This window comes from Zonotrichia albicollis, chromosome 8 (genome assembly GCF_047830755.1).
Source record: "Zonotrichia albicollis isolate bZonAlb1 chromosome 8, bZonAlb1.hap1, whole genome shotgun sequence".
NCBI classification, from domain to species: domain Eukaryota; kingdom Metazoa; phylum Chordata; class Aves; order Passeriformes; family Passerellidae; genus Zonotrichia; species Zonotrichia albicollis.
In genome coordinates, this window is record NC_133826.1 from 10445128 (window position 1) to 10457670 (window position 12543).

General features: G+C 46.7%; 1 protein-coding gene across 6 annotated transcripts in view; it reads right to left on the reverse strand.

Annotated features, from left to right (window-relative positions):
- Nucleotides 1-12543, reverse strand: part of RNF220 (ring finger protein 220) — a 213741-nt gene that overhangs the window by 200640 nt on the left and 558 nt on the right. For 2 of the 6 annotated variants that reach the window (XM_026790378.2, XM_026790379.2), the window contains exon 1: nt 5744-6421. In XM_026790378.2, coding sequence (XP_026646179.1) covers nt 5744-6368 — 625 coding nt within the window. In that variant the 5' untranslated portion in view covers nt 6369-6421. Of the gene's footprint in view, nt 1-5743; nt 6485-11008; nt 11142-12543 lie in introns of those variants that run through there. The other 4 variants (XM_074545912.1, XM_074545911.1, XM_074545913.1 and 1 more) reach the window with 4 other exon arrangements.

Sequence of the window (12543 nt, forward strand, 5' to 3'; positions counted from 1 at the left end):
GCACAGTGGTTTGGGGGCCGTGGTTTTGATGGGAAATGCTGAGAAAGGTGGGGGGGTTTCCCTGCAATTGTACAGTAAGTACCCTCCTGCCAGCATCCAGGCACACAGGGCAAAAGGGGAGCGATAAATATTTACTGCGTCCGTGCCCATCTCTCCAGCAGGAGATGGATAAATGTAACATTTCTGTGTTGCTCAGCACTCCGAAGACAGTGGCTACACCAGCTCCAGGGAGTCCAAAAAGGAAGAGAGGGGGCACGAGGCATCTCTGGCATGGCAGAGATGACATGAAGGCCGGCCGGATGGCAGCGGCTGCACGGGGAAACATTTTGGAGGAGAAAACAGCCCCAGCCCTCCCCCTCAAACGATCAATTAAAAGCCATCCTTCTGCCGAGAGCGGGCGAGGACAGCAAATGAGGGCTGCGAGGAGCAGCGCCCGGCCGGGGTCTGCATGACAATTGATAGGAAGGGGAGGCAGCCCTATCCCTCCTCTCACCATGGTGATTAGGTATTCCGAGTGCGCCAGATAGCCCCAAATAACAGAAAGAGAAATATAAACTGGAGACCGGCAGATCCAAGGGAGGCCAGATGGCCCCGCAGCCGGCAGGGGCTGCTCCCATCCAGCCCTTCCCCACTTTTAACTGTTCAAACATTTCTTTATCCCGACAAGACAATTAAGGCGAACAGCACGGAAAGGAGTCTCGGCAACAGTTTGCAGAAGGAGAGGGAAGGTTGTTGCCAGAAAAGCAGGAAAAGGAGGTGATTGCTGCATGCTCCAAGACCTCCATGCAGCACACTTTCCTCCACAAGGATGGTGCGTATTTGGTGGAGCAACAGGGATGGATGCATGGCTGTCATCCTTGCTACTGCCCATCTGCCTGCCCAGCCCTTCCAAAATTCCACTGTTGCTTCTTCACTTCTACATCACGCAGGGCACTGCACAACAGAAAGAAACATTCCACGCGATTTAGTTCATTATTTCACAAGCAGAGTTGAACTTGTGATTTCCCATGATCATGGCTGAATATGTTTTAGCAACAAAGCATCACTTCACATTAGACCCCAAATTTTACCAGCCTTGGAAGTGGTGCATCCCAGAGGGAAGAGCTGTGAGCAATGGATGTGTGGACATTTGCATTCCCCCTCCAATCCATTGTTCCTCCACAAAAAACCAAAACCTTCTTCCCCCCAGCACATGTACATAGACACACACAGCTCTCAACATAGGTCATAGCACAAATCCCAGCATGGGTGTGAGCAGGTGGGTGACTGCACAGACAGCCCCTGATCTGATTTCCAAAGAACCACATTATTCAGGAATCATAGCCCTGTGGTCATCATAGCCCTGATGTCCATCACCTGAAGTGCAATTTGCATTTGATCAATAACAAACCAGTTGTTTCAAAAGGAAAACTAACTCCATGCTAGAGATGTTCTTTAAAACCCCAAAGTGTAACAAAGAGCTCACGAATACATCACACAGCTTCTCCTGCAGACAAGAAATCAGTTGCAGCACAAACTGTGCCCAAGGTGAAATATAATTATCAAAAATAATAATAATAAAAATAACGTTAATATAATCACTTCCACTACCCTCAGCAGACCCAAGGGATGAGCAAGGATCCCAGCCTGCTCCCAGCTCAAATGTTCATCTCCTGGGCACAGCAGGAGCTGGGCAAGGGCCACCAGCAGGAGCAGGGAAACTGAGACTTGGAGAGCCAGGCTCTGGCCAGAGGATGGAAACTGAGACTTGGAGAGCCAGGCTCTGGCCAGAGGATGGAATCTGAATCAGTGGCCGGGATGTAGAAGATCACCTTCACACCACTAGTCACAGACAACACGTGATGGAGACCAAGCAGCAGGCAGTAATGGGAAACCATCTCCTGTGGTCCCAGGGAGGCTGGGGCACAGCCCTGCAGGGAGGGCAGAGGTCTCTGCTCTGACAAGGTCCAGCCCTTGCCAGAAGAACCCACTTTGGCACCGACCTCTGCCTGCCACTTTGTGGGAAAGCAATGACACAGGAACTGGGTACTATGACTGAAGGACACTGAGACAGGTTTCATTAGAAATAAAAAAAACAGGATTTTTTTTTTCCTTCTGATTTTAAAATAGGGCTATAGATCTCTTTTGCAGAAAGGAACATGGCATTTATTTCCACTCCTTCTAGGAATCTCAATTATTGTACGCTTATTAAAGCAAACCCATAAAATATGTCTTCCAGTGCCTTTAACACATGCTTTACAAGAAGCTCCTAAACCCTAACAAATGGCATTATTTTTCTCAGTAAGCACCTGAGGGAATGGGCCTATCCAGTACAAGGTATGTCTGCTTATCCCTGGAAAGGCTCCACTTTTCCACATGTTCCCTGTATATTCCATCCCTCTGGATGTCCTGAACACTCACATTTTACAGCAAGAGACAACTTACCTAAATGCAGACATTTCAGCCCAGTTTGCTGATTAAGAGAGAGTGCAGTCCCACCCAAAAGCTCCCCAAAGATGTTGTCCCTTTGTGGGATGCAGGCTATGGGTCCAAGCACCATCCTGCTCTAAAAGTAAAGAACGGTTTATGCAAAGGGCTGAGCAATCTCTACTGCATGAACATCTCTCTTACGGGCCAGGTGCCGGTTTGGAATACTCTGGACCATATCACAAATAATTTTACTGAATTCTGCTAATTTCTTCCACCGGTGAAAGCAGGCTGAGACTTTCCTGCCATGCTGCAGAGGACTAAATAAGCACCTTCCAAACACTCCTTGACGTGGAATTGTCTCACTTTGATCCTTGTTTTCTTGCAAAGCCTTCCAAGTAAAAACCTATTTTTCAGGGAAATTAAAACTCAGTGATTACATTTTTATTTTAAAAAAGGGGGGGAGGGTGGAGGGAGTTTCTCTAGAAAACCACCATTTAAGCTACAAGGTGAAACAAATATTTTAATGATCTATTCAAGAAAGGCTCCCATACAGTGGAACAGAAGACCACAGAGGGCAATCATACTAATTCAGCTTCCATGTAACACAAACCCTTTCAGGAATCTGAAAAATACACCAAAACAGTGAAGCTTTGCAAACCTGAAAAACATCCATTAGACATGGGAAGGTGTTGCTGATCTAAGAAAATTTTACAATTTTTCCTTGCAGTCATAGAAAAGTCTAATTACATTTTTACCTTGAAGATACAGCCACCTACCTGCTCCATAAGGAGCACAAGTAGGCAGATTTTACAGAGGGTTATATGTAACAGTGACACAAGGAATCCACAAAACTCCTCAGAAACAGCAAACCCCTAAAATACACATTTCTACAGAAGCTTCAAAAATGTATCTGCAAATGCTGATGCAAAAGAGGATCACCATTCTATCTGCAAACTGTGATCCCTCAAATTCTTCACTTCAGGACTTTCTCTTTTCTGATGGCCAGCATCAAAGACCATTAGGATCCTCTAAAAAGCTCCACAACTTGCTCTCAGCCTTCAGCAAACACACCCATACGTGTGTATGCACACACCAAATAAACTCACTGTCTTAATGGAGAGAAGTTTCCATCTTGCGGTGTCTATATGTGATGGGAATATGATACAGAGCCAACAGATGTATTTAGTGTACATCATCCTGGTAATTACAGAAAAATTTTAGTGTTGATGAAATATCAGGGATGTTGCATTTGCTCTGCTCTACCAGAGCAGAAAAGCATCTTAAAGAAATTTAACATGGTAACAAAAACAATACAACAAAACACCTTCCACTTCTGCCCAAGTTTCCCAAGCTGCCTGCAAAGTTTTTATTCCACTTCCTCTCCCTGGCAAGTCCCCTGCCATGGCCCTGGCAGCAGCACTGGCTGTCGGTGTCAGCCTGTGCCTGTGTCAGTGCAAAGCCCCGTCTGCTCCCAGCAGGAGCGGACCCGTGCTCGGCACGCGCTCTTGGCAAAGGCGAGGCACGGCGATGGATGCGGGTGCGTCTGTCTGTCCGCAGCTGTGCTCCATGTGGTCTAATTCATTTAGCAGATTTACTTCTTTAAATGGGGTATCTGACAGGATTTTGCCAGCAAGATCCATAGCAGCTGATGTGCTCTAAATTCATTTAGTCAGCGGACCCTCTCCTCGGCCGCTATCTCTCGGAGTACTCTTGGAGCAAGCTGAATTTTCCCAGCCAGGTTATATTGATAAGGGAAAGAGCATCAACAAAGATGTCTCTAAGCCTTGCCATCTCACCTGCCTCCCCCATGGATAATTATATTACCAGCTTCCACACATCCACACGCGCTCCCACCTACAGCCACTTTTCCTACAGACCCAAAAGGAGGGAGAAGAGATTCTGAACAATGAAAGGAGCTCACAGCACAAAAAGTAGCACGGTCGGGGGTGGATCAGAAGGAGAAGGGGGAGAGGCACAAGAGATCACACCGGTACTGCAAGAAATACACGGCTCCTGCCATCAGTGGGAATTGTCCTACCCTCGCAAACGCCGACAATAAAAGACACCCTTGCAGCATATTTCAAAACCAAAGAGCGATGGATTTAAAAGGCAGGTTGATTTTATGATGACTTTTATTGAAAAGGTACGCTGGGTTTAGGCAGATGTCTTTTAGCGCCGGTAAGTTAGCACAGTGCCTAATTCAAGGAGACAGCCTGAGGAAGCAGCGCCGACAGGGGAGAGAGAGCCACAATGTCTCTATTACTCTCCTTGGTATCATAAAGGGGAGAAGAAAAATCACATCTGAAAGGGAGAGGAAGCAACAGAGCAGCAGGTTTTTGTTTAAAAGAAAAAAGTAATAATACAAACAACAACAATAATAAAATTGTTTTCTATTAATAACATTCAACAGAACAAAGGAGCCCATGTGAAAAGCAAACCACTCACTCCTTGATTACATGTCTGGGTTTACAGGAAAACTAATCATAAGTTAGTGCTCTTCCTTGGGGTACCACGCTCTGTTGACCCCAGACCACTCCCCATCGTGGGTCACCTCCCAGCTCTGCAAACCTGGAAGCCTGCCCTTCGTGGAGACAGCTCTGCCCCTCTGTGTGGGCAACTCCACAAGGGACAAAGTGACGGGCGAACAGGGAGTTACAGTCATGAACAAGTGGACCGGGTTCCTTCAGTCCAATAACTGGCCTGCGAAAGAGCAGATCACCTTTCAATGGGCACCAAAATGGGGGAAACACTCAGAGAAGGCATGGGATGCAACAACTTACTGAATTGTAAAAACAATTTGTATTTGTCTTAAAGAAGGAGATCAGTGGCCAACAATATTCTAAAGTTAACCAGAGGAAAAGGTAATTTTGTCCTAAGCTGAGGCATGAATTGTGACGATTGGTAATGCATTTGCTCTAAAAATGGTGTTCATGAAGAAAAGGTCAGAAAGAAACATCTGAAGAAGAAGGGGGAACATGCTTGCTGCAAGATCTGGAAAAGTTCCTGGCTACACATTCCAGCTGTATGCCTGTTTACACTTATACATGTACCAGCACCTACGGCCTCATACTGGTGCATGGACAGCTTTCTGCAAGGTCAACATCACCTCTCCAGCTATGTGCTGGAAGGTGAGTTTCCTTCAAGAGCACTTCACCTTAAAATCTGTCAATATCCTTTTGGAAGAACAAGGCAATACTGCCTGGCTGAGCTCAGCTGGCAGGAAAGGCTGCTTTGCCTCAGCCTCCAGCAAGTCTCATGCACTGCGGGGCAATCACCTGTTGCGCATCTCAACAAGGCACAATTAAAGAACCACCAAGTCAACAGAGGTACTTACATCTGTCACTTCGGTCTTCGGGACTGGATGAGGTCTCACGGTCAGAAATGAGGCCAGAAACAGCAAATATCTTCTTCCCTGTATCGTCAACTTTGAGGGAGCCAGGGGAGCTGGAGGGGAGCTGGGTGCCAAACTCGTACTCCTTCCCATCGGTGTCCGAGAAGCGCAGATGGGGCGAGTCGGTGTCGTGGCAGTTCTTCAGGCGCTTGGCCGGCGTAAAGGCCGACTGGTAGCTCTCCCGGTCTTCAGTGGACGCAAAGGGGCGGAAAGCGCCGACGCCGCTGTGGTTCAACATACTGATCGGGGTGCAGTCCAGGTTGGGGGGTGCAAACTGGGGGTGAAGATGAAGCAAGGACGGAGGAAAGTCACGGTTCGCAAATGCCCCCGGCACCCCGCCTTGGCGGTGATACATGGAGGCAAAAGTATATGAGCCATTGGTAAAGGGAATGTGCACGTCCTTATCTGCTGACACGGGGACCCCAAAAGGCCTCGGCTGCTGGCAGGGGATGGAAGCATCACGGCTGGCTTCGGCAGTGGAGGCGAGAACCATCAGTGCTGGGGAGGCCAGTGGGTTGGGGAGATAGGGTGAATTCTCCATCTTGAATGCTGCCCGGTGTAAGTCCATCGGAGACTCTTTCCTCAGCAGGATCACAAGCAGAACAATCTTCCCCGGAAGGAAAGCAGAGCGATGCCTAGGAATTGAGCGGGGAAAATTACTGGAGCATCATCACCCTTTGAACGCTGCAAGGAAACAGAAAGGGAAAGAAAACACAACCAATTAGGTTTCTGCGCTCATTTCTCCGGGATGCTCCAGCAGCAGAGTGGCCACATGTGTTACAAGCCACCGGCCGGAGATGCGCCACTGTTCTCATTCAAGAAAATCAATAGACAACTTCACACGCTAGTGGAGTCAGCCCTGGCCCTCCAGGTTAAAGGGTATCATCCAGTGCAGATGAATGAAAGGCAAACCAAACATACTAACATGCAGATTTAATAATGCACTAATAAAAAATATTCAGTCTAAAATTAACACCGTAACTCCAAATTATAAGTGGAATTTTATATGGCAAGCGGCACGTATACATAACAGCAATAAACTTAAGAAAACCCCCACATGCAACACACCCTGCTACTTGCTCGGGGGTTGGGGGTGTAGAACCAACATAAAAATATCCATTCTACCCAGTTACCCAAATCAGACAGCACACATGTTAGAACTGTACACGATGTTTGAGACGTACGTAGCTGACAGGTATTTTCTCTCACTCTTACAGTACATATGGGTAGATGTCTGTTTGCACACACAGTACGTGATACCATCATACATACGTATGCACACCACTGGAATGTAGGAATGTGGCTGTCCCTGTGGGTTTGTGTAACACACAAACACCCACACGTGCACGCGCGGTCCCTGAGAGCAAAGGAGAAGAGACTTCCCCAGGAAAATGCCTGGCGTCTCTGACAATATTTAAAATCATAATGGGTGCTTCTGCCATCTGATCTTGGGGACAAGAGAGGATGGATCAGTAATTTTAGTTCCTAATGCACTCACTCTTAAGTAGATTTGTAAACTGCCCTGGATGTGCCATTAACATTTAGAGGAAAATGTTAACAAAATTTCTGCCTTGCATCTTGCTGAGTCTCCCAGGTTGGCTGCAACCACCCACCCAGCCACAACCCCCTCCCAGGCTGAAAGAAGGGAAAATCCTTCTTTCTCTATCTCCCCCAGTTCGCAGTGCCTTTTTGTGTTGTTATTTTCTCCCCCAATCAATCTCACGCCTTTTCTTTTAAGCTTCCGCCGCCTGCCATTCAGGCCCCACAACCCAGCTTAAAATACAAGGACTGTAACTTTGAAACAATATACTAGCCGCTGGAGCTCAAAGGGCCAGAAAAATCATATAATAATAAAAAGCTGTTACAAATTGTGCCTCTTAAATCCAGAGGGTCAAACATCTCAAATAAAACTTAGTGAAAGAGTGTCTCCCTAATGGAGTGCCTTTTGTACTCCATGAATGAGGGAGCCTAGGTTAACAAAGTGTATGAAATCCAGTCTGGGGCTTTAATGCAGTTCAGTGATAGCATTTCCTCTCTCCCATCCTGTACCAGCCGCTCCACTGACTGTTATGAATTGTGAAGATGAGTGGACATCATCTCTCTGCTTCCTCATTTGGCACTCATCATTACAGACATCATTGCTAAATTACCAGATTATGTATCTCGCATTAACGGATTTGCTCTCTTCCAAATTTTAAATAACTTTCTCGTTGAGTTCTTGCCACAGACAGTGAGGGGGAGAGGAAGAGTGAGGGATGCCAAGGGCAGCCTGGTCAGCACTGCAGTCCTGGCTACACTTGCTCTGCTGCTCCACATGAGACTGATCAAAACCTAGAGGTCAGAAAACTGCAGCCACTGGCAAATTCAGAGTTTTGGGGGGATTATATTACCATGTAAATATAAAGATATATATATATATATATACACACACACACACAAACGATTATATATTCAAAGAGATGCATGCAAATAAGCCACTGTTCTCAGAAATAAATGATCATTCATGGAAACAAAACTGAGCAATCACAGAAAAACACAGATTTCCAGGAGGAAAAAAAAAAGGCAACCACCTCTGCCTGCTTTTCTATTTTTACTTGTGCTTTCACACCATTACGTTAAATGTATTTCATAAATTAGTAATCTGGCCGCAACACTTGACACTCCTGTAGGATACTGTGAATCACTATGGCCGTTTATTCGTTTGCAAACTTCATTACACCAGGAATAAATCAACACATTACAATATCTCAGCCAGCCAAATTTAATTTTTTTTCAGCTCCCACTTCCTTTTTCGTTCTCTCCTGCTCCCTCCTCGCCCAGCACCTCCCCACCCCCCAGGAACAAGGACAGATTAGGCTGCGGTGGAGCAGTCATTATGAAAATCTATCGTTAATACACTCCTAATGTCAAAATGTCATAGCTTTAAATACAGAACCCAAAAATAAGAAAACTAACTGACCTCCTTAATTAAAAAAATATGGATTGCAGGGTAATCAGCTGGAGGGAACATTTGGGTGCTGGGAAGGCAGTGGGCACAGGTGGAGTGAGGAGCTGCTACTTTTCTGCCTCTATGCTGATTTTTTTTAATTTAGCACCTCGCGCAAATCCAGATTAAAATAACTCCAGCTATTGATCTGAGCAGTGGAATTGACATTAATTTTAGTTCACTTCTCACTTTGCAAAGGGATCAATAGGAAGTAATAACAGCTGACATCCCCGCTGAAAGGAGGAGAAAAGACGGGCTGGAGACAGAAATCGAAAAGCAACCAAATAAATCAGCAGCTACTTTTCCACGGCATCAGACAAACTCCAAACAGATTGCAAAAAGTCTTTGTTGAATTAACAAAACAAGGAGTAGAGGGAGGGAGGGTGGAGATCAATCTAGGAAGCTATATAAACTGTCTTCCAAGTATGAAGGTTAGATGGACATACTGAAAACTAACTCTGATATTTTTAGTTGTTTGGTTTTTTTTATGGTTACCTATATATGCATACCTATTGGCTCTTAGAGCTACCCTGTTTGAGGTGTACACAAATTACCTGTGTAATTGTGTATGTTCCTAATAACGAGGCTGAACATGCCACGACCCAGGCAAATTGTATCAAGAGCCTTCAGCTCTGAACCATAAAAAAAAAAATCTCTCACCAAGAAACAAGCAGTAATCAGTTCTCTCTGGCTTAGTTTTGAATCCTCTGCTTACAAAGGTTATAGCATGGTGCTGCATAAGTTAAAAGGAAAGTCTGACAAAAGTAGGAGAAGCCATGACAGAGCTGCATTTATCAGGCACCACAAACACCCACCAAGTGGAGAAAACAGCAGTGAGCACTGGTTGTAAGTGTAAAACCCACTTGCTAATCAGCCTGCGAAGAAACGCGCTCATATGCAAGCACATGCACAGCCCGTACACAGCCACCAGATCTGCAAATCTTTTACTAAATGTTACTCAGAGTTCCTATTACTAAATCACCTCTCTGCTATCGATTAAAATAAATAAAACACACCACTCTGGTTTCTACAACAGGTTGCATTTTTGTGGTCTCTCAACCATTTCCAAATGCCAGAGATTAAAGTAATGGGGCAAATTAACGTCTTTCTCCCTCCAGGAAAAAAAAAAAAAGAAAAGTTTTCTTGGGGAAAAAAATTAATTAACAAGTTATAGGGGAGGGAAAAAAGATTAAAACATTAGGAAATCCAGGCAAATTGATGATGCATATAAATTAGGAAATACCCAGGAAAAAAAAAATCCCAGTATCCATTTACATTAAAAAGTTTTTCCCCATAAATGTCAAGTAGGAATTTAGAAATATGCTCTGCGCAGAAAAGCCAAAGATTATAAAACAAAATAATGCCAGCTGTTTGGGGATTTAAGTGCTCAAATGGATTATATATTTGAACCAAACTGGATTTCCTTATAATAAATAAAACAAATGCAAGCTAGAAAGCCAACAAAGGAGAGCTCTCATCACTGGATTAAGATACAAAGGAAAAACAGTTAATTTTTTTTTTTCCAACGCGTGAAATATGCCAACTGCAGCCGCACACACGGACAGCTGCCGTGGAAACCGGTTTAAGGGGGAAAGGAAAAAAATTGAGAGCGCTGTGAGCGGAGGAGGCGGCGGCGGGGCCGGGCGGAGCGTCCCCGGTCCCGGTCCTGGTCCCGGTCCCGGCCCTGGACTGCGCCCGCTTCTGTTTCGCTGTAAACTTCTTCTTCAAAAATTACAGAGAAAAAAAATTAAACCTCTTTTTATTTTAATTTAATTTTGGGGGTTTTTTAGAAAGAAAAAACCGCGGGGAAAAGCCCCCGGGCCTGGAGGGCGCTCCCGCGGCGGCGGCGGCTGCCGGAGGGAGGAAGAGCCGGGGCTTGGGGAAGAGGAAAACGGAGAAAGAAGGAAAAAAAATCCCAACGCACAGCCTACCCGTGGGTCCGCTGCCGCTTCGCCCCCGGCCCGCATTCCCTGCCCCGCTCCCGACGTGGCGAAATCCGAACGAAACCCGCGGGCGGCGTCGCTCCGGGGCAGCCCCGCTCCGGCGGGCAGCGCGGGCACCGGCCCCTCACGGCCCCTCACGGCCCCTCACGGCCCCCGCGGGCCGCCCAGCGGGCTCGCACCCGCCCGCCGCCCCGGGTTGTCTCTCCCGCCCGAGCAGATTGTTCAATAAATCCAAATAAAATAAAATCCGTCGGGGGTGAGCCCCGCGCTGGAGCCTACCAACATCGCCAAGCCCCGCCGCTCCGCGCTCCCCGCCGGCGCATTAAACAGGTGTTTGCGGGCCGGGGCTGAGGGCCCGGCCCGGCCCGGCCCGGCTCGGCTCGGCTCGGCTCGGCCCGGCTCGGCTCGGCCCCGCGGGTCTCGCCGGGAAGCGGCGATCGGGACGCAGCCGAGGCCGCTCCTCTCCTGCCGCCTCGGGAATGATTCGCTCCCGGGGAGGGCAGCGGGAGGGGGCACCGCCAGCCCTGTCCGCACAGCCCCTTGAGTCGCCTTTCCACCCCTCCACTTTTTCTTCCTTTTTAAAACCCGAGTTACAAAGATCATCAAACGCGAAGATGCCCAGAGTTGTTTGGATTTATTGCAACAATCACTTACCATACACATTTCCTGTGTGGAAGGATAAGCATTCAATACAACTCTTTAAGTAGACAGTTCCTAATGATTTCATTGTGGTCAACCAGATGGTTTTTATGTATTTAGATCTGAAGGTGAAGAATTATTTTCCATGCTTCCAACCTATTTACAGACTTCCCTGGTCTAGAGCTGGGCTTGTTGGTTAAAAGAAAGAAAATCCTGCGATTTCTCGATCGCATCGCTGGATGATCCAGAAAGTTTTCTAAAGAACCTAAAGCAAAAACAGGGATAATTCCTTTCACCTCTTCTGGCTTTCCAAGCTACGCCATTCATATGTGGAGTAATTTTAGCACATTCGTTGAATAACGCTGCCAATTTAAACCGCCTCTCTACCTTTGTTTTATCTGCAATAATAAAACCAGAACAACACCGCATGTGAGATCCAGGCACTTGGTTCCTACCTGGAAGAAGCCAGGGGCAAGGGCGGCAATCTTTTAGAGATGAAGGACCCGAAGAGGGGCGAGGATGTTGGACAAACTTCAACCGCGTCCAAAATTAAGCTAAGCGCGACTTAGCAACGAGTGGTCAAAAAAAAAATTATCTGTTTTTGAGCGGGGATCGCGCATTTTGGGGCAGCTTAAAAGTAAAGTTCACCCGGGGACTGCGAGATCGCAAAAATGAAAGCTTCGCAGTAAATAAAATGACTGTCTGGGCAGTGTTGCTTGAACGCACAGAAACCCTGGCGGGTGTTTTGGGTTTTGGTTGGTTTTTGTATTTTGTATTTTTTTTTCTCTGCGATACTTTTATTGCAAAATAAAATACTAAGTTTGTATATTTTAAAGGCAAAAAAAAACCCCACAAACACACAAACAAAAAAAATCCCAAACCAACAAACCCCTGGGTGGGTGCGTGGATCTGTTTATTTCCTTTGAAAAAAGTTTTTGTTTTGCAGCTGCTGTGAAATGAAATTGTCGCTGCCCAGAGCGACCGCGGAGAGAGCGAGCGCCGGGAGCAGCGGAGGGAAGCGAGGAAATAACTGCCCGGCTTGCCCCACCGAAAAATACGGAAGAAAAAGGAAAAGGGGAAAAAAAAAAAGAGTTTAAAAAACGCTATCTATTTGGGAGCGAGGGATCTGTGCCGGTCCCCGGGTCCGGCCGGGCTCCCCCTCGCCGTGCGCGGTC